The sequence below is a fragment of the Dermochelys coriacea genome, chromosome 8, assembly GCF_009764565.3.
Source record: "Dermochelys coriacea isolate rDerCor1 chromosome 8, rDerCor1.pri.v4, whole genome shotgun sequence".
NCBI classification, from domain to species: Eukaryota; Metazoa; Chordata; order Testudines; family Dermochelyidae; genus Dermochelys; species Dermochelys coriacea.
In genome coordinates this window covers 85553958-85581598 of record NC_050075.1, presented here as the reverse complement: position 1 = coordinate 85581598, position 27641 = coordinate 85553958, and the positions used below count along the sequence as shown (strand labels likewise).

At 42.3% G+C, this 27641-nt stretch overlaps 1 protein-coding gene across 7 annotated transcripts in view; it reads right to left on the bottom strand.

Annotated features, from left to right (window-relative positions):
• The window catches only part of ERICH3 (glutamate rich 3), a 64198-nt gene that overhangs the window by 14880 nt on the left and 21677 nt on the right, over window positions 1–27641 (bottom strand). For 4 of the 7 annotated variants that reach the window (XM_038412375.2, XM_043520118.1, XM_043520116.1 and 1 more), the window contains exons 6-12: window positions 24898–25059; window positions 22132–22347; window positions 19670–19850; window positions 18025–18211; window positions 13475–13764; window positions 10338–10574; window positions 907–1389 (exon numbers count right to left, since the gene is read on the bottom strand). In XM_038412375.2, the coding sequence (XP_038268303.1) occupies window positions 907–1389; window positions 10338–10574; window positions 13475–13764; window positions 18025–18211; window positions 19670–19850; window positions 22132–22347; window positions 24898–25059 (1756 nt within the window). Of the gene's footprint in view, window positions 1–906; window positions 1390–9277; window positions 9356–10337; window positions 10575–13474; window positions 13765–18024; window positions 18212–19669; window positions 19851–22131; window positions 22348–24897; window positions 25060–27641 lie in introns of all 7 variants that reach the window. The other 3 variants (XM_043520121.1, XM_043520120.1, XM_043520119.1) reach the window with 2 other exon arrangements.

Here is a 27641-nt window from a genome sequence, read left to right as displayed (position 1 = left end):
AATCGACATCCATAGAAATACAGTCAGAAATATTGTCTAGTGCAGCTTATGACTCCCTTTCTTCACATCTGCATCACTACAGAAGGCCACTTCATTACTTTACATTGACATTCCCAGTATTATTATCAGGATACTCTCCCTGCTATCCAGATGAAATTCCACACCGAGTACTTATATTCTTCCCACCCAAGTATGCAATCCTTCACTGCCTTACTCATGCGGATATAGCTATACTCCTTGCCCAGCCCCCAAAACATCCCTCAGTAGCTGTGAGATTGGAGCACTAATATCCCCATTTTACAAACAGCCAAACTGAGGCACGGGGAGGTTAAGTGATTTGCTCATGGTGAGAGAGTGTGTCAGTGACAGAGCTGGAGATAGAAACCATGTCTGTTGACTCCCAATCTGGTTACCTATGCACAGCACCATGATATAAAAGAGATTTTTCGGAGTCCTTATGGAAGCTGGAATTATAAGAATTACAAACCAGTTCATCTGAGCTGGCATAAGAATTCTCTAGGACTTCCTATGCTTGAGATCTAAACGGGCACTAAGTTTATAAAATTACAGGAGATGTCAAACTTAAGGGTATTGCAGCCCATGAAAATAATTATATAAATCTATTATCACATACTACTCCAACCAGTGAGAGAGATGAAAAAAATAGCCTTACATTGGAAAACCCATAAAATCAAACTATGAACTTACAACACACCACTTGTGGTTATTTGGCACATACAGCAAAATGACATTCTAAAAGTTTTACATTGTACACTAAGAATAGTCCAATAACTGAATTTCTCATGCTGTATCAAAATGCCATCTCGATCACTAATGGTAAGAGCAAATGACACAACACTTACATGCACTGGACATATCACATCTCCACCAAGAGACTATACTTACCACCTCCTTCATCAACCTCAGGAGGATCCTTGTTTGTAGCCTCAGCTTCCACAGTGCTGCCTTCCAAATGCACTAGAACAACCTCCTCCCCATCTTCCCTTGTGTTACTTCCATCCTCCTCCCCCTCTTCCCTTGCATTATTTTCTATTGACCCTACATGCCTGAGTTCCCCATTGAGTTCATCTATGCCTTGATGATGTATTTCCATGATACTTCCATGAAGAACCTCAACTTCTTCCCTCATCACAGCCTCTGCTTTTGTCTCTTCTGCTTCATCCATTTCTTCCTCCACTACATCCATTTCCTGATTTTCCTGAGGTTTGCTTTCCCAAGTCTCATTTCCATACTTCGCACATGTCGCTGTCTTGTCAATGTTTTCCTTTTCATTGCCCTTAACATGGTCTTTCGTCTTTTCAGCTTCAGAGTCGTCTTCACTGCTATACAGAGTACTGCTGGATGAGAGAGAGGATGCAGACTTCCTATCTACAAACAGTAAACATAATTTCATTTTAATATTTTTCTATAAAGCATCTGTCTTCACTGTGCACCAGTTCATTTAGCTGTGCCCAAAAAGCCAGGTCCTCATCTGGGGTAAAGTGCCATTGTTTTGCTTTAGACCAGCTGAGGATCTGGCCCAAAATGCCTCAATTATATGAATAGGTCCATCACCCGAAACTAACAACAAGCAGTTAACCAAAGCCACTTAACATATTTTATTTTGGTTAATGTACCATATCACAGGAAATCTCTACCAATAATACATGAGATCCGCTTCTAAGACCACCTCTGAAAGCAGTTGGAAAGGGGTTACAACAAACTCCTCCCGCTGTATTTGACAAGAAGTTTCAACAGACAGTGTTCTTCGGCACATTCACTACATCTCGATGGATCTATTAGAAATCACTTGTGAACCACACAGGAATTAACACCATGCAGTATTAATCCTTGCTGTTTACAATGTAGTTCTGGTTTTCTAGCACCCCTCACATCCAGACATGCCAAACCCATGAAAAAAATGCAGAAATTGGGCTTGTTTTTGGCTTAATTGGCTTGTGAGTTGCTTTTTGGCTAGATTTTGGCTTGTAGCTTATTTGGCTTGTAGCTTGTTGCTTCTTTTTTCTGATCGGCTCCCGGCTAACAGGGGCAAGTGGCGGGGGGGGGGAGAGTTGGGGTGCCCAACAGGCCCACCACAGTCCCAGACTGCACGTTGGGGGGATCTAGTCACAGAGTGTGGGGGTTCTTAGGGATTGGCTTGTTTGGCCTTGTTTTGAAATGGGATTAGCTTGATTTTATTGTGAAAGTCAGGGTGCTTATTTACCACGTGAAAGTTGGCAACTGTGCTCACATCTTTAATTCTTTTCAAATGCACTGTTATGAATATTCTGCAGTTTTGTTTTTTTAACTTAAATACAATATTTTTACAGGAGCTAAAAATTTCTTTCAGATATGCATATACAATGCCCATTAACTTCAGTAGGTATAGTGAAGGCATGCATAAATTGTACGGGGAATGTGGTCCTAAATTAATATAATGCTTATTAAAGGTGACAGATTATCAGCCTGGGAGGCTAAAGACTTCTATTTATCATAGAGAAGATACAGGAGATGCAGGACAGTGCATACATCCCCTCGTTTCTTTACAGGAGAACTGGCCAATAATTCTTTACAATGTATTCATTGGCTTATGGGCCATAAGGATTTGAGTGCCAAAGTCTTTCATACTTGCTCTTTATTTATGCCTAACCCATAATATTAGCTGAGAAAATAAGGACTTAGGCTCCTCAGTTATCTGGATATGTTTTTAAATCTCTCACACAGGGTGAAATTCTGCCTTCAGATATACCTATGCAATCCTGTTGAACTCAGACTCTGTGGTGATAAGTGCAATATAAATGCAGAGGTAAGACGAAATGAGATAAGATTTGATCCCCCTGTATTATTCTTTGTCCCATTATCATCATCATCATCATCATCATACATTACTTGTAATACAGTAGCACCCAGGGGTCCCAACAGGAGTTGGGAAGATTACAAATATACAGTCCTTGCCCCCAAATAGCTTGCAGTCTGCTAACTGTTAGATCCTACTAACAGTCACAAACGTGCACAACTTTAAGCAAGTGAGACGTCCCATTGAGTACAAAATGAGACTAAGGGTTTGCAGGACCATGGCATAGATAAATTCAAAACATAAATGAATTTTGCACACAGTAGTTAGGATGTAGGGGAAAGGAAGATGATGATAAAATAAAATAATATAAGAATTTGGTTATGTAAACTAGCCCGGTTGGTAATTTACAGATCTCTGTGGTTTTGTTATGGTAACGAGAGTTTTGCCATTAGGATTTTACCAGAAAAGAAACTTGTCCTGAAAATGACCAGTGAGTCACGGTAATAGTTTAGGCCAAAGTTCATTCCATGTAACAAGCACACTGTACACATACCTTAGTCATACGAAGTCTGCATTCAAATTAACAAAATAGCAAAAATTCACTTAGTGACAACAGTAGCATGAAAGAGAAAACCTACAAGATTTCATCTGACAAACTTCTTTCCCCTGCACATGTAGCTTTTCAAGATCTTTTACATAACCATTCCAAAGTTGGGTGCCTAAAGTTAGGCACCTAACTCCATATTTGGAGACCTAAATCAGGAGCCTGATTTCAAAGGTTCTGAGTACCCATTTAAATTAATGGGATCTATAGGTGTTCAGCACCGGTGAAAAGAAGGTCACTTATTTATGTGCCTAAATATGAATTCAGCAGACTACTACAAGTTACTGGTTTAAGAACACTGGTAATTGTTTCCAAAACAAAACCCACATCCTTGTTATGTTCCACATTTATCTGGAAGCAAAGGGGAAGTAAACCACTTACCAGAACTAAGAGTTCTCCAATAGTGTGCCCCAGAAAATAGCCACATTTCTGGGGTTACTGAACAGTATGCTGTGCTGTGTGATTCCAGGAGTCGTTTGAACAATAGTATCTACATTTTAACCATGACAGCTTGTACTACATATGCCAAGCCAGAGGGTGGAAGTAGAAATGTGGAGGCTTGATACCTCAGTTGCAATGCCCTGCCTGTTCAGGTGTTAACAGGACTTTTAAACACGAGAGGAGGATGGAGGGCGGGGGTGACAATGTGGCTGAAAGATAATGTAGCTGACGAACTCGTTACTGTGCAATAACTTAGCTTTCTCCATCATTACGTCTCCCACACACACCCCTCTCCAGTCCTGGAGACTGGCTAGCAGTACCAAGTTTCATTAATGATGAGGGTGGTTATTAATAATATACATGGCACCATACCTGCAAACATGCAGAATTTTTCAAGGTGGGGCATTAGCAGAGCGAACTCAGCACTTAGTGCCATTTTGAAGGAGTTCTCTGTGTGCCCCTCCTCCCCGTCACCTACTCCTGCAGTCTGCAAGGGGTGTTGGGGAGACCCAAAGCAGTGGTGGGCAACATGCGGCTGCTCAGGGTAAGCTGATTCCGAGCCACAAGACATTTTGCGGCCACAGCTTCCCTCAGCTCCCATTGGCTAGGAACAGTGAACCGCGGCCACTGGGAACTGCGGGGGGCCGTGCCTACCGACTGTCAACGTCCGCAAAATGTCTCACAGCTCGCAATCAGCTTACCCTGATGGGCCGCATGCAGCTCACGGGCTGCCCACTACACACCACTGCTCTAAAAGCTATGCCCCACTGGAGCTGTCAGGTGCTTGACATCATACCAGCTCCCCATCTTCAGTGCTCCAGGAGTACCAGTGGCAGCATTCTGCACAGATCATGTATTAATGCACAAAGAGAATGAGGGAGAAGCTCCCTGCAAGAAAACTTGGCTTCCACCCACTTCACCAGTATGACAGAATTTAGCCCATACAGAGAGACATATTCCCCTACCCTGAAAATCTTCTAATGTAAGAGTAGAGAATAGCACTTGTTCTAGCCATGGGCCCCGATTCTCAGGTCTCAAGAGTTCAGCAGAACATGAGGAGGGAACACAAGAACAAAGGCAGCTGAAAGCCAGAGAGGGATTGCTGGAATGATACAGTGCTTTGTCCATGCCGCCTATACTGGATGGGGCTGGGAGATGATGAAATCTCTACAACAGCCAAGGAGCCCTCCGAACAAGGAAACCTTTAGCTGCCCATTTTGAGAAGCTTTCCAATCCCCTTTCCGGCACTCTGGTGGCATGAAATGACCACAGCATGGGGCAGATGTGATCCTCAATATCCTGCCCCTAGGGGGTGGGAAGCCTGGAAGCAGAGGGCATTTGAGTGCTGCCTCCAGGGGGTAGATGCCACATGGGGGTTGGGTCCTGCCGCAAGGAGAGGAGTGCCGGTGGGGGGGTGGGGGAGAGTTCAGGTCCTGCCTTCGGTAGGATGAGTGTCGGGATGGGGGTAGAAGAGCGAGCCCACCCTGCACACACTCTACAGCAGCTCAGGCCCCCCGTGGCTGTCCTGGCTGCCTGCTCCAGCCCACTGACTCTCACTACAGCGTGCAGGTAGGTAAAAACCTCAGTGTCCTTCCATCCTCCCCAACACCACTCAATTTGGCCCAGCTGTCCCTCCATCATAATGGAAGGGCGGCCAGGCCATACCTGGTTAGGGAAGGAGCTCCCCTGTGACTGGAGGCCCAGTGCGAGCACACTTAGTGCATGTTGGTTAATCCAGGCCTGTGTGAGACAACAGGTTCAAGTGCCTTCTCTGCCTGATTCTACCCACACGATATTGGCTATTTTGGTCTCTTCCTCTCTCTTTCATTCTCTCTGATTTTTGTCCCAGTCTGGAACAGGCAAATGTTTGAAATCTCAAACATTTTCACAGGATAGGGAAACCATTCCCTGCCCCCCTCTAATTGTACCCTGCATTAACCCATTGTGGATCTCTGTCCTCCTACAGGGGTGGAACTACATAAAGGAGCTTATGCGTCTACTACTGTTCCCAAATTAACTGACTTGGCCCCTTAACTAAAGAAGTAGATGCTCTTGCTTTTAGATCAAAAGGTACTGCATTCAATCCCTACAAATGAGAGCATTGCTACAGTGCTGTAGGAAACAAATCCTGTATTAATATTAGAGGGGAATAGGATATAAAATAGATCCTTTTCTTCTCTGCTTTATATGAGTCCATGATTGCCAAGATGCAAATATAAAAAAAAAAAAACCTCACTGAGAACTCAAATAGAATTGTATGGATGTAATTGAGAGCAGAATTTGACTCAATATGTCCAACTACAAAAAAGTGTATTTTCTTCCATTAGCTTATAAAGTCTCTTTTTTAAACATATTTTTAGATGAATGTGGATTTTTTTGATTTTCATTTCTCAGCTCTCACGCCAATCATTTTTAGTAGTGATCATCTACGCTGATCACAAGCAGTATCCTAGTGAATTTTCTGTTGACAGTCTGCTTTCTTGCCCATCATTCATTGCTGACAATCACAATAAACTCTCAACAGGTGAGTCAGTGCCTGGGATAGTTAACAAAAACACAATAAGAAAAGTTGTCATTCTTTTTCGATGATTAAAAACAAATCTCACCCATTATTCCTAAGCTAGATTCTTCTTTTCTTACCAGTCTCACAGCACTGTATCTTAACCATGGTGGGTGACACAAGTGTATTTATCAAATGCATCAGCTTCAATTGTTGCCAGCAGTTCAAATTTTCCATACTTTTCACAATTTTGTAACATAATTTGTAACTTCTTGCCCTCAAGGAGCATGTGTCATCTAGGCAAAACTAAGCCTACCCAAAGAATGAAAGCTAGATAGTTAATCATGTGCAATGGAAAGGATTTACTGATGGCTTGAATTCCACTGCTACAATGTCGTCTTCTATTTCATATTGTTGAAGCAGAATCTTGTCCATTGAAAAGCTGCCTCTTTTTCAGCATTCACTTTCAATAAACACAGCCTTTCACTTCAATGGCAAAAGAGCCCTGCTTGAATGAGCTATTGCTCGCCGGCTCTCTAAGAACAAAACCCTGTGCTCAGCACACTGGAGGTAGATAAAAATGGCTAAGGATTATGATGCCAACAAAGTAAACGGATGTTAGGAGAAGATAAATCTTTCCTGTGGCAGACTTTTAGTTCTAAGTAGAAAGAAATGTTTGAAAGCACACTGCGTTTGGGTTCAACAGTGGTGAAATCTCACAAGCTGTTTTTGTGAGATTCTAGCCCACAATGATGAAAATCTCGTAAGACAAACTCATTTCTGGAGATTTCTGCCATTTTGAATGGGAGAAATCTCTTTTAGGAGACCAGTCGTTCTCTAGAGACTTTTGGTGCATTGCAGCCAGAACCCAAAGACCTTTCTGTCTTTAGATCAAGGAATTCAAATCCAGACCCACTGGAAATCCAAGAGCTTTTGGATTCATTGTTCCAATTTGGGTCCATCTCTAGCTGTAACCAAGTGCAGTGCTACAGCCCTCTATTGACTGCTGCTAAATAAAAACTACAGGACTCTTTCAGACTTTCCACCCTCAGTATATAAATGCCAGTGTAACTGTAAATCTTGTTGACAAGCACATCCATGTCGACGGAGTGGCAAGCTGAAGCCTGAAGAACATTTACAGCACCAACTGCCAGAAAATAAGGCTCTCACAAATATTTCTAACCTCTCCATTATGATGGTGCTAAACATGCACCTTTCTTGACCAGTCTTCATGTTTCTAATGGCATCCTAATATCCTTTTCTCTTTATTTTTTAACCACAGAGAAAGAAATATTGACTCTGAGCTGTGGTTCATACAGTGTCAGTACTATCCACAAAGAACAAAAGCAAACTCACCAGTTGCACTTCAGTAAAGAGTCTCATAGCTATCTGATTAGTGTGATCACTCTGCCTAAAATAATTTCTCATTGGGGTTGCATGAGGAAGAGATCAATTTCTAGCCCACAAAATCAGTAAGGAGCTTCATTTAAAAAGCAACTGATTTTAAAATTGATCTTGGGGAAAATTCAGAGTGCATATTTATTTACATGATGCTGGGAGCTTTCCAGGAAATACACTTTCTGCTACTAAATGGTACAATTTACCCAGTTTAATTAAAAACTGAAATTAAAGCAAAGCAAATTAAAATAATTTAAAGGATGAAATGTGAGAATTACAGAGCACATACTTTTGAAAGCATTTTGTCAATGAGAAGAATTTCAGGCATTTCTGAATGGCCATGCCATGCCCTTATCGATGTGCACAACTCACAGTGAGTATTAATATACAGTAGAACCTCAGAGTTATGAACATCTCGGGAATGGAGGTTGTCCGTAACTCTGAAATGTTCATAACTCTGAACAAAGCGCAGTTCGGGCTCCAGATCCATTAGCTGACACTCCAGGCCATATTCAGCAGCAGCTGAGCTCCCTGCTCAGCCCTGGCATGAGTTTGCAAGCTTGTCCTGCTCCTGACAGGCGGGGGGGTGTGTGTGTGTGTGTGTGTGTGTGTGTAAACAGTATATTGTGGCACCTTAGAGACTAACAAATTTATTAGAGCATAAGCTTTCGTGAGCTACAGCTCAAGCTGTAGCTCACGAAAGCTTATGCTCTAATAAATTTGTTAGTCTCTAAGGTGCCACAAGTACTCCTTTTCTTTTTGCGAATACAGACTAACACGGCTGCTACTCTGAAACCTGTAAACAGTATGTTCCTCTCCCATGATGGGTGGGAAGAGGTGAAAACAGCGCAGACCCCAGCTCTGCTCCCGCTCTGCTGACTCTGGCTGCCTTGGGCTGGCAGTCCGAGTGTCTTGCTATAAGTGGCTGCCCCTGTGGGTGGGGTGGGGTGGGGACCGGACCGGCAGCCTAGATGTGCTTACCTTTAAGATGCAATACAGGCACAGTATTTGAAAAAAAAAATTTTTTTTTTTTGGTCTCTGCTGCTGCCTGATTGGTTACTTTCGGTTTCACATGGTGTCCGGTTGACCGGTCAGTCCCTAACACTTGCGTTTGTATCTTTGAGGTTCTACTGTATTTCAAATGGTGGCATGAAACAAAGTTAATGGAAACAACTCACTACACTTTAACTACACTATGTTATCAGTGTTGCAGTATTTAATAGTCAATAGTTTCTTTAATAAGAAATATGTTAATTTAGGAAGAACCAAGGACCCTCACTGTTATGTTATCTTTCTACACACACACACACTCCCTCTCTTCTGACCATAACAAAATTGATACAGCTCAAGAAGCAACTAATTTGGTCACAAGAAAGCTGATTATGCAAGACACTGATAAGCAGAAACAATTTTTAAAAGTGTACTGATTTTCCATAAATCAGTAAATAAATTATTCCTGATAATCATTAGAGAAATGAAAAATTAAGATTCTTTCTGATCATTGTGGTGATTTTTTATATGCAAACATGTTTCAAACCTGGTTTGAGTTTCTGAAGTCTTTTAGTCTTTCTATAGAAAGCTGCAATTTTTTCCCCAAGAGCTGCTTTACCTTTGCCTATTTCACATAGGAATACAAACATGAAAGTAATGTTTACATTTAACTTGAGCAAATAGCTCACATATAAGGACTGTCAGATGGAAAGCAACTGATGTGTTAAAGACTACACATCTCATTAGAGTGGGGGTCTTAACCAAGATCCGCTGGCTAAATTACGGCTAAAAGAACAGATCCTGAGTTGATGTAAATTGCCATAGCTCCACTGAAATCAATGGAGATATGAACATTTACACAAGCTGAAAATCTTCCCCCAAAGTATTTAGTTTGCCTCTAAATTCCCCTAGTAGCTACATCTTCATTTCTGATCCTGAACTATTCTGCAACATTGCTATGAGCTGTTAAACAGCTGTTGCATTGCACTCCACAGTTGACTGTATTTCTACATGGGGTGTGAAGTGATTCTTCTGTGTCCCTTACCTGTTATATACATCAGAGGAATATTGCTGGGTATAATTAATATTTGAGATTCTCAGATGAAAGGCACTATGGCAGTGTAAAGTGTTTCAGTGCTGTGGCATGGCTAATAATATGCCCTTCTTTCTTTCTCCTTGCCCATGGTTGTGCAGTAATGTTAACGTGCAGACCAGAGCCGGATTAATTGAATGGATTGAGCCGGGGGGGGGGGGAACCGAAGCGTCTTGAGAATCAGGAATATTGCAGCTAAGATGGAAGAGAGTTGGCGTGTGTTCTTCACTTCTGGTTAGCTCCACAGCATGCTGTTGCAGAGCTAGATTATCTGTGGGACAGCCCGGCAAACCTGCGGGGGAGACTGGATCTATAGCTTTCTAGGGGGTTGTGCTATATGGATTGTGCCAAGGATATTTTGTGATGGATGATGCCCTAAGTGTCACTTTCATGACATAGTGTAATGTGTAGCTCAACATAAATGCAGGCTAGATGTACACAACAGGGCATACATAACATGTAAAACACAGATCAGGTCAAATACCCTGCACCATGGTAAGAAAAAACAACTAACCTTGTTTATCTTCCTCTGAGTCACTGTTCGAGTATCCATCACTTTCTTCTTTCTCGCTGTCAGAGGCCTGTAATGCCTTCTGTGATGAGCTTTTACTCTCCTTTTCATGGTCTAAATTATCTTTTTCATCATCCGAGGGTGACTTTGACATTCCATTCATTTGATCATCAGTCTGTCCTTCTTCATTAACTTTCTCATCTGATCTCTCTTCATCTGCTTCAAAATCTTCATCATACTCTGAAATAAAAGAAGACCTCTAGCGTGAGACAGAAAATGGAATTCATAACTACTTAAAGTTCTTATTAACCAGAGAAAGGTTAACTCCATTAACCCTCTTTTACCTTTGTATTTCCTCACTTCTTTTTACAATAAGTGAATATATGAGGCCACAGGAGGGATTGTAAAAGTACATTACCTCAAAAAAATAAATCATTTTCTTTATACCTAGAGTAACAGAAATGGAACAAAGCTACTCAATGATCTAGGTGTCATTCAAGTGTAAAGAATAAAATAAACAAAGACAGGTCAGATAGACAAATGCAGGAACAACATACAAAAGGAAGAGATCCTCATTATAGAAAAAACTTGCTGCAAGGAAAATTAATTTAAGTAACGGATAAAGCATCAGAAGGACAATATGTTCTATGGGAAGTAAGCAAAAGGTGGACTGACAAGGCTAATTAACAGATTGGTACCCTACAAAATTAATTATTCAGAGTCAGCCAAAGGACGCTGCAGAGGAATGCTCTGATTATTGCACAGTTCTAATATATTCATTTGGTTACAGGGTGAATTCCTAGCTCCACTGACGCTAATGGCAAAAATCCTATTTTGGCTTCAGTGGGAACAGGATTTCAACCCAAGTCTCTTACTGAGAATTTGATTAGGAACATTTGATAACATCAGGGCTTTGTATGTAATTCAAAATTGAAATCATGTGTGTATTAGAAAATGTTCTCCACTCCACCCAGAAATAGACTAATTATATTCCCATAAACCAGAAAATACCTAAATCCCTTTCACAATAAAATATTTACATTGCAACCATTAATTTGCTGCACAGTCTGCAGACAGGCAACAAAACTGTATCATGAAAGAGAATTGTCACATCAGACACGCTCCAGCTGTCCCTCGGGGCAATAATTTCTCACCTTTCAAATTTAATTGTTCACCTCTTTTCCTTGTTGAAGTGACAAAATGCCAAAGAGAAAAAGGAAGAGTATCTGATGTGGAACCAATTAGGCAAATAAACAATTACTCCACAATGAGAATTAAGAAAATGATTAGATTTATTTTCTACATTCAAATCAACTGAGATTCCAGCTGCCTCAGAGGTGGCAAGCCTTCTCAGTAATTGTCAGAGAGGTGTCCACCCCCTGCAGGGAAAAAGGCATGGCTAATCACAAAAACTTATCCCTAGTGCCGAATGAGAAAGTTTTGTGTGGGTGCAGAAAACTCATGAAAATGAGGACAGAAGTAGAAAGTGGGAAAATATTTATGGAGAAATTATATATTATGAAAAAGGCTTCTCTTAAATAAGTAAATGAATAAACAGGAGATGCTAACAATTTCTGTATCGACAGATAGATAGATAGATATATGCCAAACAAATAAATGGAAAAGGCATTGGTGGTTATATGGTACAAGAAAACTGCAAGCTTAAAAACAAGAAAGGATTATAACCAAGAGGTGAACACATTTATTTCACTCCATATAGGCAGCTTTTAGTGCTATAGCCCCAGTAGGAAAGATAGAATGAGGATATACTGTATTCAAGACATGAACTTCTGTGTTAGATTTGACCTTAGAAAGGAGATACTATAAATCTAAGCAGAATAAGAATGACTCTGAAAGTCAGTGCTGATCACAAATGCAAAGAATGAATGAACTATGCAACTAAAAATTATAATCTACTGCAGATAGATCCTCCACTCCTGCCCTATCTCCATCCTTCTATAAACCCTCAACGCCTCCATACCCCTCCCCATCCTTCTATAAACCCCCAGCCCCACTGCTCCTGCCCCCTCCTTCTATAAATCCCCAGCCCCCACTCTTGCCCCCTCCCCAGCCTTCTATAAACCCCCAGCCCCCTATAAACCCCCAACCCCTCCGCTTCTTCCCCTTCCCGCATCCTTCCATAAACCCCCAACCCCTCCGCTTCTTCCCCTTCCCGCATCCTTCCATAAACTCCCAACCCCTCCGCTTCTTCCCCTGCCCGCATCCTTCTATAGCCCCTCCACTCCTATCCCATCCTTCTATACACCCCCTAAACCCTCCACTCTTGCCATGTCCCCATTTTGTTCCTATGCACCCACCTCAAGCCTCAGCTCCTGACCACCGCCCCCTGTTCTGCTCCTATCCTCCACCATCTCCCACCCCCGGGCTGCTACCCCTCCTCCTCCTATGCGTCTGCTCCCTCTCTCTTCTCCTCCCATCACAAGCTCCTGTTCCCCTCCCCCTTTGTTGCATCTCCACTGTCTTCGGTCTCCCTGCTCATCCCCCACACCTCCTGTCCCCCTCTCCCTCTCAGCTCCTATATATCCCATGGCTCCTGCAACCTTAACTATAGGCATTGTTACCTCTGCACTGCCTATGCTCGTGCGCTCTCTCTCTCTCTCTCTCTCTCTCTCTCTCTCTCTCTCTCTCTCACACTCACACACACACACACACACACTTCTTAAATCTCTGTCCTTCATTACCAGAGTAATCTGGAGTGGGGCAATTCCTACTGTGCCAGAGTAAACTGTCTCTACACCAAGAGTTTGTATCAATGCACTTACACTGGTTGCTAAAGTCACAGTGTAAACAAAACCTTAAACTTAGATTATGAAAGATTTTGAAATCATATTTGCTGTTGTTACTTTCTGTAGCCCAGTACCACACTGAGTGCATCCAGACCCTGTGGTGCAAGGCACAAACACACTGCAAGAGTCAGCCCTTGCCCTAAAAGCATCCAATCCAAACAGACAAAATAGACATAGGCTGCAAAGTGGAAAAGAGGCAAAGGGACTCGCTCGAGGTCAGCAGCTGAGCTGGGAATAGAGCCCAGGTCTCCTGATTAGCAGTGCTGTGCCCTCTCCATTAGACAATCCTGCCTCCCCGTTTGTGTTCCTTAACTGGGATTTTTGATACTGTACCATCTTTACTAGCATTTTCCTGGTCATCTTCAGATCCATTCTCTGGTCCTTTTTGTGTTTTTTCTTCTCTTTCCTCCTCTCCAATTTCCACTGCAGGCTCCTGACCCTCTCCATGAGCTGATGGTATTTCAACAGTTGAGTGTTTGGTCGCCTCTTGCTCGACGCTGCCCTCACTTGGCTCATTGTGCTCTTCATCTTTCACAGAATCCTCTTGCTTTTCTCCATAGTCTTCTTTCATCTTTTTCTTTGGAGGAGAGGGTTTTTTGTCCAGGCCCATTGCAATAATACACCTAACAAAAACAACACGGGAGACTTGGAAACTACACATTTTTCCTTTGATGAAGAATGGAAGGGTATGAAGCATAACCTGCCACATGCCTAGTGAGTTAAAAATAAAATTAAATACATTGTCCTATGCCTCAGGTTCACCACCTATAAATGTGGGACAATACCATTTACCCACCTCTGTAAAGCACTTTGGAGCAAATCCTGGTCCTGCTGTACCATACTGCATCAGTACTGCTACTGCACTAAGCTACTCTCCAGGACTTTCACTGCACTGCGGCAGTGTCCACACAGGATGTTAGTCATGCTGCTGTAGATTCACACCCTGGCTTGCAGTGCAGCTACTTGCTGTGTAGACAAGCCCCCAAATTGCATATTTATAGCTGCACTTTGGCCAACAGGCAATGGGCTGAACACATCGCTGAGAGACAGAACGCTCCCTACTTGCTTCCCTCCTTAACACCCCTGACCATCGCAGCTGCCAATATAACTTTTAAGTGTAGACCAAGCCCAATTCCTCCTCTTCTCCTTCTCTCTAGTTTTTTTAAAAAACAATTCTTAATGCTGCTTTAACCTCCACCAACAAACCCTGCTTCCTCACCTGCCTCCCCCCGTTGAAAGATTTCTTAGTTCATAGCAGGTAGTGTTTGCTTTCAGAATTCTGGTACAACTCAGGAACTTTTGCACAACATACTATGGATCCTGGGGATGTTTTGGGGCCTGATCTACACATAAAACATAGATCAAACTAGTTACATCACTTATGGGATGTGAAAAATTCACACCCCTGAGAGATGTAGTTAAGATGACCTAAGGCCCAGTACAGACACTGCAAGCAATTCTTCAGTCAACTTAGCTACCATGTCTCAAGCAGGTGGATTAACTACAGCAATGGGAAAAAAAAAACCCTTCTGTCACTGTAGCAAGTGCCTACATTACATCACCACAATCGCACAGTGCCATAGTGCCAATGTAGTGTCTGTAGTGTAGACATTACCCAGAGACTCTGCCAAGGCCTAGTGAAGAATGAAAACCCCACTCTGCTTATTCCTTTTTCTTTCCTCGAGACAACTGTTCTAGGGATGATCCCTCTCCCTTATTCTCAGCTGTTCTCCCCATAACCATGAACCCCTTCCTATACCTTTCATTCCCTTCCTAGAACACTATGACCTATCCAACTGCTCTTCTTACATAAAGCTTTAATATAGCAATCCCTCATGCTAACCCTTTCTACTGCTGCTTCTAACCTGCTGTGATGTATCCTAGAGACTTCCAAAGCTAGAATTTCAGAAACTGACTTCCACTTTTGTGGGCACAAAATATAGGTGTGAATAATTGTGTTAGGCATTCTGTCCTCTCAGTTATTAGTGCCCATAAATTCCTAAAGGTCATTGAGATATTGGAGTTCCTACGTGCAGGTGCATAGCTATCTAGAGCTTCAAACCTACAATGAGCTCTGCATAGACTAACCCCAGCATCCAGGCAGAACCTATTGTGGAATCAGGGCAAAGTCACTAAGGGCTTGACCGAAAACCCATGGAAATCAATGGGAACCCTTATTGAGCATGGGATCAGGCCCTGAATCTGTGGATGCAAAATTATTTGTGCTCACAATTTTTCCCCTCCAAACATACAGGAGTAAAGCAAGACTTTATGGGATGTGACTTGTTGGGGACATGAAAATAGAGCTGTTACTGCTGGGAAAGGAACCTTATAAAAGGGTATCTTTAGGTCAATAGCTAGATTTGGGTGGGCTGGTGGAAGAGAAAAGAATTTCATTAATCATTGGGTTTTTCCAATATGAAATAATCTGAACCATTTCTCCAGGCTCATATCATTTTACATAAAGGTAATTGACTTTCTTCTCCACACACATGCACTCAGAAAGGCTGAGATTTAAGCTACTTTGGATATTTACTGAAACAGTACCTCCATCCCTAATTCAGCTGCTTTTCACTCCTCAGAAAACCTTATCACAGCAACTATAACATAACATTTACATAAATCATGTAAATATTAGTTTGAAGTGGAAAAACATGGAATTTTTCCTCAGAATTTAGTGCTTATCTAAAAAGTTAGTTTGGCTGTATGGGCAGTTCCCCTTTCTCCGCCTCCCCCACCTCATCCAACTGTTTATTGTTGTTTTAAAAATATTTTATGAAAAGAATAAAAATTATACATGGCAGCAGCAGTTCTACAGATTTTTTTTTTTTTAATTAAAACTGAAGTTTCTTGGCATACGCTCCAGCTGTTGATCATGGCATTGTTTTTGCCCATGAACAAAATGAATGCTTTGTTGTGCTCATATTTGTTTTCTGCATCCTGGGCAATGTCCTATATTGACCAACTCTGCAGCCAGGGCAATTACTGTGGACTTCAAATGTTGAGGCAGAGTTGTGCTCCTAAATCTAAAATTTTGTTCTTGTTGTTTTAATTATGTATCTAGCTTGAATGGTGGCTTACAAAACCTTAAGAATACAACTGAGTGTAAACTGGTGTAGTGATGTCTGCCTGAGTCAACAATAGGTCTGAGAGATGGGAATGACTCACTGAGATGACTGGATTGTTAACTCTGGAACCTACAGCTTGTTTAAATGGCACCATTGTTACTTATTTCACTGCTGATCATTTTTAGCATAAACATAGAATCATAGAATCATAGAATATCAGGGTTGGAAGGGACCCCAGAAGGTCATCTAGTCCAACCCCCTGCTCAAAGCAGGACCAAGTCCCAGTTAAATCATCCAGCTGATTTAGTTGGGGATTGGTCCTGCTTTGAGCAGGGGGTTAAACTAGATGACCTCCTGAGGTCCCTTCCAACCCTGATATTCTATGATTCTATAACATACTTATCCAACAATGCCAAACCACTTTCCATGCCTCTCTGGTTGACAAAAGGCCCTTTTTGCCTCTTCCCATGCTGACAGATATTCCATCTTCCCCCTGACAAATGCTCTGATGTAGCATACGTCTTCAGTTCAAAACTCTCTGGCATATTGAAAACAAAAAACATGGTTGTAACCCAAAACCCCTCAGTGTCAATTAGCAAGGGGGTTACAAGAATATCGTGATTCTGGTCTGTGCATTCTGGTTCAACAAAGAGATCTTAAATGAAAGTCAGGGTCACACACATTGTTAATATCGTTGTGAAATGTGTGGACAGTTACTATGTAAGGAGCTATGTGGGAATACTGAAAATATATTTAGATTCTGTATCACAGCAGAAGTGGAAAAACAGGTGAATAAACAACTTTTGACTAACAGGAAACCTGTCTCTCTGTTGGCATGTAAAATTAAGCCTGGTAAGCTAGCACATTGGAGGTATTTACATACAAAGTCAACAGAGAGATGTGAAGTCAGCAAGGAAGCACACGGCAGAGGAAAAGAACCTTATCTTGAGATACACTTCAAAAGGTTTGCTGAACTATATTTGGGAAACAAAGAAGATCCTCCGAATGGGCAGTGCGTTGACATTCATGAAAACAGGAGCCCCACCAGCTTGGGTTGAACATGCTGCAAAAAGCTTTGGGTGAGATGAACTTCATTAAACAGGAGGTTAATCTGCTAGTTAAGTTTAACCTTTGGAAAGTGTGTTATGGTTTTATTTTATAATTAAACCCTTGTTTCCATTATCCTTACTCACAATCTCTTGAATTTTGAAAATAAACTTCTTGTTGTTTTCACTATCAGTGCTCTGGTATTGAGCAAGAAGCTGATCCTGAATTGAATCCTGCGAGCTGGTGTGTACACTTTTCCCTTGGGACAACTGACCCTGGTATTTCTGCGAGTGGTCAGTGGCAAGGGGGCTGGATACTACAGGGGAATGCTGCAAAGGGGTTCAGGGACTGGGGTACACTAACTGTTAACCTGAATGGCAAAGTGAGGGCTGGCGTAGCCCAGAAGGGAAGGCTCAGGTGGCTCACAGCCTTCGGTGTCATGGAACAGATACCCAGTTAAGCACAAGCAAGTCTACCTCACGCTGGAGGCAGGGAACGTAACATGGTGACTCAGGCTTGGGTACCCTGAGAACTATCACAATGGGGACAATGTAAAAATCAACTGACATCAATAGGAGATTGCCTATGGGAAGATTGCAAGAGCAGATCCAATATGCAGATATAACTGGTTTCAATACAAGGGAGGCAATAGATCCCCATTCGTCTGAGATGCGGCCTGGGCTCTGGAGAGATCAATGGGTGAAACGTTTGATAGATGCTTTGAAAAAAGTGGGGAAAGTTTTGTGGTCTAAACACTTGTGAGCATACCTATAGCAAGGAGACGCTCTGTCCACATTCACAAAGCCAAAGTATCCATGCTTGCCTCCCAGTCTCGCACTCTTCCGATGCTTGTATTCACAGCAGGAGCTCAGCCTGTCCATCTGTATCCCATTGAGGAAAAAGGTGAGACTGAAGGGGAAACCATGGTGGCGCTTTGAGGTAAAATGAAAGGTCTCTGTAATTGGTGAGAGAACGGGATTAATGCTTTATTGACAGCCTGTGCCCAGTGACCTCCATTTTGTCTGTATATGTGCCAAAACTATAGATCCTGTGAGATCAGGCTCTTTGCCTCTCATCTGCGTTAAGGATCATTATGTTGTGAAATTCCACCTGCTGATATCCACAAAAATCATGCTTGTCCCCACCCCCACAGCATGTCCTGCAGGTGCTGTAACATATCTGTGGTCAGCTAGGACATTGTCACAGCAGCCATTCAAAACTTCACAGCTGCAGGAAGGATAGAACCCGGAGCCTCCCACCTCAAAAACACAGGCCCCTACCACTTGATTTGCAGAAAGGTATCCATTAGCTGTTAGCTAGCAGTATAGGGCTTATGACACATGGCTGAGCAGCGCTGATTCTCTCCAGCAAAGGGAAGTTGGATACAGACATAGCCCTTTATTATATTCAGTGAAAAGTCAGAAGCAAACACAGTCAGTTACATATAACTCATTGAGTGAAACAGAATTGCTGGTTCAAATGCTTCTCTCAATTGGAAGATTAAAATCACCCTTTCAGCAATAGTAGTTATCACTTCAGATTACAGAAACTCATTAGCATGGCACCATGGGGACAGGGGGGATTGTGCTGCTCCTGGATATAGGCTTTATGCCAATGTTATGAAATTCCTCTGCAAGTGATGGGAAGAAGTCTTCCTCCAATCCCTGGGCTGGAATAAAGATTGTGATCTGTGATAATCCTCCCCTCCTTAATTGTAGATGCCCCTCCTTCCTCCATAATCAGCTAGGCAGAGCTGAATCAGTGCACAATTGTATGACGTATAGTGATTATGGAGAACTCCCATGTGCCTGCACCACAACCACCCATTCCCTATGCAGTAGAACAACTGTGATTTCATTGCATCTGAGGACTTCTGATCTTAACCTTGAGGTGATTTTCAGCTCTCATGAATAGTAGATTCCCAGGTCTGATTCTCCTCTCACTCTTGACATACACCAGATTAACTCTAGTGAAGTCTATGGAGTCACACTAGTGTAAAACAGATCAGAATCAGGCCCCCAGAATATAGTTTTCCTTCTGGAACAATACACAGTATACATTGATGTATTACTGCTACTCGGAAACAGATAATTTAGTATTCAAGAACAGTTTACTCCTGCAAATATTTTATTAACCATACATCTCTATCCACAAACTAATCTATCCCACAGTATTTTGTTAAATCAGTCCTCTAAATTCCTGCTTTCATAATTTGCAAAAGTAATTGCAGCCTCATTTTCAATCATGGAACAGTAAATCTCGATTTAGGTTGGAGGCAGCTGGTTTATAAGCCCCTGGATGCGCATATCTTGAGTGAGCTCAGCTGAAATCATTTTGATATCACATCAACAGTTTATCCAGAAAATAAGATGTTGCCAGAATTAAAATGAACTCGTCAACTTTTAATCCTTACCTCCTTCCAATAGCTTGCCTTTGTAGACACAAAGGTTTTCTCCTCCACAATGTTGCTGATAGACTTTGATTTCATCTCTGTAATCAGTGTCATCATGAGACAAGTGCACACTTTTTCCTAAGTAGATCATTGTAACAGATGCATTGCTGTGTAATGAGGGCTTGTGGAATTTTCCTGAGTCCTACAACAGGAGCACAAAAAGTGCATTCAATAACGAGACTCCTAACTAGAGGTGAACAAAGGGGCAGCACTGGTGACACCTTTTTAAAGTATTCATTCACCTCTTTTTCTCTCACTGAATTTAACCTCCTGAACTGCAAATAGATCAAAGTGTGCCAAATCGGTGGCCCTGATTCAGACCCTATGTAACACTCCAGTGGTGCAAAGGGGCCTTACAGCTGCCCTACTGAGTCAGCTGAGGATTCCCTGGCATAGGGACACTGGTCATATCAGGAATGTACATGGGAAAAGGGGGCATGGCCAGAGTGCTGCTGGACTCCAGCAGTCCCCAGATGATGTAATAGACCCTCAGGTCAATCTAGCTGGAATTCATTAAAAAAAGTACTGTGGCTGCCTCTTACACACACTTGGGCAACCCTGCAGATCAGGGACATGCAAAGGTAGCATACAGCTAGGTTTGCCCATCACCTAGGGTCCTGCATTGAGCACAGCTCCACCAGACCCAAGGATCGGGTCCTGTGTGACTTTACCAGACATACACTGTCCAAATAGATGAATTATATTTTCTTCTTTTAGCTGGCAAATGCTTATCCAAATCTGAAATTACAAAACCTGTATTTGGTATCCAAAACCCAAACCAGCTTTCCTCCCAGCTATAGAATCTGACGTCTAAATAATTCCTGTATGTCAGTTTACTTTTCGAATAGAATCCATTTAGAATTCCTCCATTCTGTTTGTAAAGCCATTCTAGTTAGAGCAGAGTGAACTTTACATAGCAAATCATGTATTTAACTTAATGTTTCCATTTGTGAATGCTCTGCAAGCAGCCTTTGATTGTTATTAAATTGTACACTATTAAAAATTCTTTGATTAGGGTTTTATGTGGAAAAAAAGTTCAGCCTCTGAGTTTTTCATGATTCACTATGGTCCTGATTCAGCAAGACACACAAGTATGTGGCTAACTTTAAGCACATAAGTAGTCCTCAAATTTAATTTGTTTCTGCTCTCTCTTATAACATCAAAGAAAGGGATGGGGCATTTTGCAGCACAGCTGCTGACTATGGGCTTTTAAGAACAATCTTGCCCTGGCAGGGAGATGGACCAGATGATCCAATCAGTCTTTTCCACATCTTCCTTGTATGATTCGGACTATAATGTGGGTTTAAGCATACAGCCCCTATCCTGGCAAGCTCTTATGGAAGTTAATGGTAATTCTGCCTGAGAAAGGATTGAGTCCTTTACGCTGGGGGCCTGCACCATAAAAAACATTTTTTCAGTTCTTCTGTGGCCTGGAAGCCAAATCATTCTTTATTTGAATGGCTCTATCAATGGGTGCGGTGGGGTACAAGGACAAATCATGAGTAGATTATTCTCCCAACATTCTGATCTTGATTCTGTGAACATACCTGCTTGTTGAACAGTTTGATATACTTATTTCTCTTTAACAAATGATTTTAGATTCATGTTTGTGCACACATGTGTAAAACCACTCTCTTCATTGGAAATGTTTTATAGATGGATCCTTGGAAGGAGTTCACAAAACAAGATAATCAAAAGTTGGGTTTTCAGGAGTACACAGTGCTTTAACGGGGGGGGGGGGGAGGGGGAGGGGGAGGAGACAAAAACAGGTAGGGTCTAGCATCTTCTTCTAGTTTTTGAGTTGGTTCATTTACAAGTGATGCTCAGTTGAATTAGTGCCTGTCTGGTTATTAATATATTCGATTAAATTAATTTGGCTGTGAAAAACAATCCCAGGCTGTTGCATTGAATAGAAGACAATACAGTATCTCAGCACAGCATTAAAGCAAACATGTAGGACCAGATTGTGCCATCAAAGCACTCTCAAAAGTAGAGATCCAACTCAGACTTGCACTGTAATCTGGCACTGACAAAAACACTGAGGGTGCACAGCCTTAGGTGTGTGCCCCCAGCACTGGTCCTGGGTTACTGATCTTACTCCTCGCTGGCCCCCTGAGGAGGAGTACTTGTGGCACCTTAGAGACTAACAAATTTAAATTGAATTTAGCCGTATGGAATGGAATAAATTTGTTAGTCTCTAAGGTGCCACAAGTACTCCTTTTCTTTTTGCGAATACAGACTAACAAGGCTGCTACTCTGGACCCTTGAGGAAGCTGGCACTACTTCCACTGCTAGCCAGATTCAGCATGTCTTGAACCACTTCACGCCCCCTTCACATTATCAAGACAGCATACCTTGTATAAGCACCTCTGGAGCAAGAAATATAGATATCGGGGACAGGAGGTGAAAAAGAGATCACATACCTTTGTTAACAGCTGCTCTAAGCCATTGGGTGCGGTGGTTGGGCGAAAGCGTCTCCTCCTGGAAGTCCCATGCCTAACTCCCTTTATGTTCTTATCTCCTTTTTGGGGTGGAGGTGGCACCGGTATCATGTAATTGTTAATGATGGGAAGCTGATATGGGGATAATCCAGCTGAATAATCCCCTGAGTTCATAAGCCTCATCATGCTTTTATCTCCCTGCAATCACATTTAACCAGGTCAAAACCAAACTTCATGCCAACACTGCATAACTCGAGAGCATACTGGATCATAGAATATCAGAGTTGGAAGGGACCTCAGGAGGTTATCTAGTCCAAGCCCCGGCTCAAAGCAGGACCAATCCCCAATTTTTGCCCCAGATCCCTAAATAGCCCCCTCAAGAATTGAACTCACAACACGGGTTTAGCAGGCCAATGCTCAAACCACTGAGCTATCCCTCCCCCTAATGTACAGGGACTGACTGTTCCTTCCATTTTACATTCACATTTTCAAAAAGGGGCCTCTAAATTGGTGCCCACATCTTTGCTTGTGAAATGATTTGTGTGAGCAAAACCCTGAATCTGAATCTGGAAGCACAGCTAGAGGACCTTGGTCCAGGCCCCTTGAAAATTTGACCCAAGAATCTAGTAAATTGATTATAAATTTTTTTTTAAATTGCATATTACTTATGATCCTGGCAGACTCTTGACCACAGACAGCCAGAATAGTGAACGAATTAATAGTGCTTTTGCAGTACTAATTTCCTTTCATTTGTGGGGCGGTAACCAGAATTTATCCATCATGAAATTCCTGGGCACAAAATTACCTCAGTGCCTTTCAAATGACTTTATTCCCATTGGTAGTTGAGCTTTACTTCTCCTTCAGGATGAAATTCATCCAAGGACACAGGAGCCAAAGGCCCTGAAGCAGGAGGCAGGTGTACAGAAGAAACTCAAACCCTGGCAGCTGTTGGAACTGGGCTGTGCAGAAGGTCCACATAAACCATCCCATTTGAGAGATGGCAGCTATGGGAGCTGGCTGGGAGAAGAGCTGATGGTTCACGATTACTTACTGCAGTACCTTGCAGTGGCTGCACAAGGGTCACAGCCTCTATTCCAGCCCCCAAACCACTCATAACTTAATTTTTTTCAGAGCTGTGGGAGAAAAGGCTGAATTTCCCCTTTTGGTAATTACATACACATGTGAGCAGGTTCCACTAGCCTGAGCAGCTCCCGTTCCCTATTCCTACTTCTTTGGTTTAGTAGGAGGAGTTGTGGTGAGGAAAGGTTGCTGCCCCTTTACAGCTGTGGATGGTGAAGGGGAGACTTTGCTGGGATCATACAATTGTAGGACTGGACGGGACCTTGAAAGGTCATCTAGTCCAGTCCCCTCCACTCATGGCAGGACTAAGTATTATCTAGATCATCCTTGGTAGGTGTTTGTCTAACGTGCTCTTAAAAATCTCCAATAACGGAGATTCCACAACCTCCCTAAGCAATTTATCCCAGTGCTTAACTACCCTGACAAGAAGTTTTTCCTAAACCCAACTTAAACTTCCCTTGCTGTAATGTAAGCCCATTGTTTCTTGTCCTATCCTTAGAGGTTAAGGAGAACAATTTTTCTCCCTCCTCCTTGTAACAACCTTTTATGTGCTTGAAAACTTATGTCTGTTCTCCCCTTCTCCTCTCCCACCTGCCCATCTTCTCTTCTCCAGAACAAACCAACCCAATATTTTCCATCTTCCCTCATAGATCATGTTTTCTAGACTATTAAAAATTTGTGTTGCTCTTCTCTGGACTTTCTCCAATTTGTCCACATCTTTCCTGAAATGTGGCACCCAGAATTGGACACAATTCTTCAGCTGAGGCCTAATCAGTGTGGAGTAGAGAGGAAGAATTACTTCTTGCCTCTTTCAACACGCCTGAAATACACCCTAGGAATTACGTTTGGGGTTTTTTGCAACAGTGTTACACTGTTGACTCATATTTAGCTTGTGATCCACTAGGACTCCCAGATCCCTTTCCACAGTCTAGGCAGTCGTTTCCCATTTTGTATGTGTGCAACCGATTGTTCCATCCTAAGTGGAGTACTTTGCATTTGTCCTTACTGAATTTCCTGTTATTTACTTCAGACCATTTCTCTAGTTTATCCAGATTATTTTGAATTTTAATCCTATCCTCCAAAACACTTGCAAGCCCTTCCAGCAGGGCATCATCTGCAAACTTTATCAGTGTACTGTCTTTACCATTATCGAAATCATTGATGAAGATATTGAACAGAACCGGACCCAGATCTGATCCCTGTGGGACCCCACTTGATATGTGCCTCCCACCTTGATTATGAATGACTGATAACTACTTTCTGGGAATGGTTTTCCAACCAACTATGCACCCACCTTATAGTAGTGCCATCTAGATCCTCTACAAATACCCTCAGCTGTCCCTGTTAAGAGGTAGGCACTCCCCCTATAAAGAATCTCCACAGAGAGTGAAAATTTTATATGCAAAGAAAGACTACTCTATAAAAAAAAGCATCCACTGTGTTTTTCAATGCTGTGATACAGGTCTGAATATGAAGTCAGTAGGACAATGTCTTTTGCAAAACAAAAGGAAGGGAAAGAAGGGAAAAAAGTGATGATAAATAATTGTGCATTAAACACAATCTGTGGTTCACAATTCTGAGATGTACAGTATTAGTCTACTTTTAAGTCATTCTTTCTGATGGGTTCCTAAAACTATGTAATTCTCATAAAAAAAAACAAGGGCTAACCCCACTGGGAAACTGATGATCATGTTCAAGTTCCAAGAGCTTTTGTTTGGATCTTGAAGAAGTCTTGGGTGTGGATCCTGCTGTGGGATATCCAGGAAGTGGCTGTAGACGGACTGGGCGTTGCATATTTCCTGGTGCAGTGTTTGGCCGAGGAGAGGAAGACTGGTCAAGTGAAATAAGAAAACAGCCTTTTAAAATGAACATTCATGCACATTTCAGAACCTAGCAGTAATCCAATAAGGCAGTGGTTCTCAACCTTTCTAGACTACTGTACCCCTTTCAGGAGTCTGATTTCAGCCCCAGGCCGTGGGGCTTCAACTTCAGCGTGTATCTGAGCTTTGTGCGGCCCCTGCTTGCCACCCCGTAATGCTGACCCTGCACTTGTGGCCCCACCTAAACCCATCCTGTGATCCCCCCCAAGGGGCACCTCCCCCAGGTTAAGAAACACTGATATAGTATATAGAGCAGTATAAACAAGTCATTGTCTGTATTAAACTTTAGCTTGCACTGACTTTGCTAGTGCTTTTTACGTAGCCTGCTGTAAACAAGGCAAATATCTAGATGAGTTGGTTGGTGTACCCCCAGAAGACCTCTGTGTACCCCCAAGGATGCATGTACCCCTGGTGGAGAACCACTGCAATAAGGGATTCAATACAATTATAGATGAACCTTTAACCGGTTATTTAATCAAGCTCTTGCAATTTGACATGTAGATTTCTTGTAAAATAAAGGTGAGTAGAAACATGTATTTATGAAAACAGGGCTTACAACAGGGTACAAGGTGCATAATCCCAACATACAAATCTCTTGAGGATGCAAAAAAGTTATTGATCAAGATTTTCAAAACTGACAAGAGAATATGGGTGCCTATGTTGAGAGACATTAAAAAAAGCTTGATTTTTAGAAAGAGCTGAAAACCTTCCCTCTGAAGATCACGTCCCCTTAAGGTGTCTCAAATTGGGCACCCAAAACCTGGAGCACTGAAAATCACTATTCCCTTCTGTATGTAGTGTAGTTGTAGCTGTATCGGACCCAGGGTATTAAAGAGTCATGGTAGATGAGGTAGTATCTTCTAATGGACCAACTTCTGTTGGTCTAATAGAACGGGGTGCACAATTTATGAACAGCAGCCTGCTTCAACACAATACACTAATGGCTGGTTCAGTCATGTTTGGTCGTCTTGTTTACATCATTTTAGTTTACAAAAGTGTGTAAATAGACAATACTGTACATAGGAACAACCTATCTAAATACATCAAAACAAGCTGAACTTAAAATATAAATCAGTACAGGAGACTTTAAATCTTAGGGCTAGTCTACACTAGAAGCACGGATGCCTCTGTGCTGCTGTAACGCATGTGGTGCAACTACTCTATGCCAATGGGAGAGAGCTTTCCCATCCGTATAATAAAACCACCTCCACAAGAGGGAGTAGCTACATGGGCGGGAGAAGCTGTCCACACCGGCTCTTAGGTCAGTGTAACTGAGTAAAAGAGTCACTCAGGGGGAATGGTTTATTCAGAGCCCTCAGTGACATAACTTATGCCAACATAACAAGCCCTTATTAAAATATGTAGAATCTGTTTGGCCCACACAAAATTGTTCTTAGGTTTATGTAGCCCTCCTGTGTAATAAGTTTGGGCACCACTGCAATAGAAGATATTACCTCACTCACCATGTCTCTCTATTCACTTCTGAAAAGTCTTGGCTACAATCTAGCTTTTTCTATTGTCAGTTAACAACGCAGCCCACTTGTGATTATAACGAGATTATAGCCATTCTCCCAGCTTTGGTATTGATGATAAAGATGTCCATAATTTAGACAACTTAGGCTATGTACACATTACAGCTTAGGTTGGTATAAGTTATGTCGCTCAGGGGTGTGAATAAACCACCCTGTTACCTGGGGATCTTTCAACCCAAAGCTGTTGGTAACTTTTACTCTGTGCCAGGTGGTGTCAGGAAATAAATCAGGGGAGACACAGCCGTCCAACCTATAGATGGCTGGCACAAACAGGACAACACAAGAGTGCTTTCACTTAAAGCTAAACTTTACCTAGTCTCAAGCACTTATACACATGTCTGCAACAGGTTAGTAAAATACCCCCAACCCTTGATAATTACCAAAGCTGAGTGTAGCTCTTGAATGGCACAGCAGCAGCCCGTCTGCCAGTGGGGAACACAAGATGCATCCAGAAAGAGAGTCCAGTCCTGAAGAGTCCCACCACCTCAAACATTTTCCCCTTATTTATATATTGACATGTCCCTTAAAGCAAACTTGTTAAGTAAGCAGTTTCAATGGTCAAGCAAGAGGTTCCTTCTGATTATCGATTAACCAGGTGTGGGTTTTTCCAGAGTATGCAGCCTTGAGGCCCCAACAGACATTCTTGGGGCACATCCTGCTCTTCTAAAATGCATGTGTCAAGGTTCCTTCACCACTCTGAACTCTAGGGTACAGATGTGGGGACCTCCATGAAAAACCCCCTAAACTTATTTTTACCAGCTTAGGTTAAAACTTCCCCAAGATACAAACTATTTTACCTTTTATCCCTGGACCTTATTGCTGCCACCACCAAGTGTATAACAAATATAACCGGGGAAAAGCCGACTTGGAAATGTCTTTCCCCCCAAAATCCCCCCAAACCCTACACCCCCTTTCCTGGGAAAGGCTTGATAAAAATCCTCACCAATTTGCATAGGTGAACACAGACCCAAACTCTTGGATCTTAAGAACAAGGAAAAGC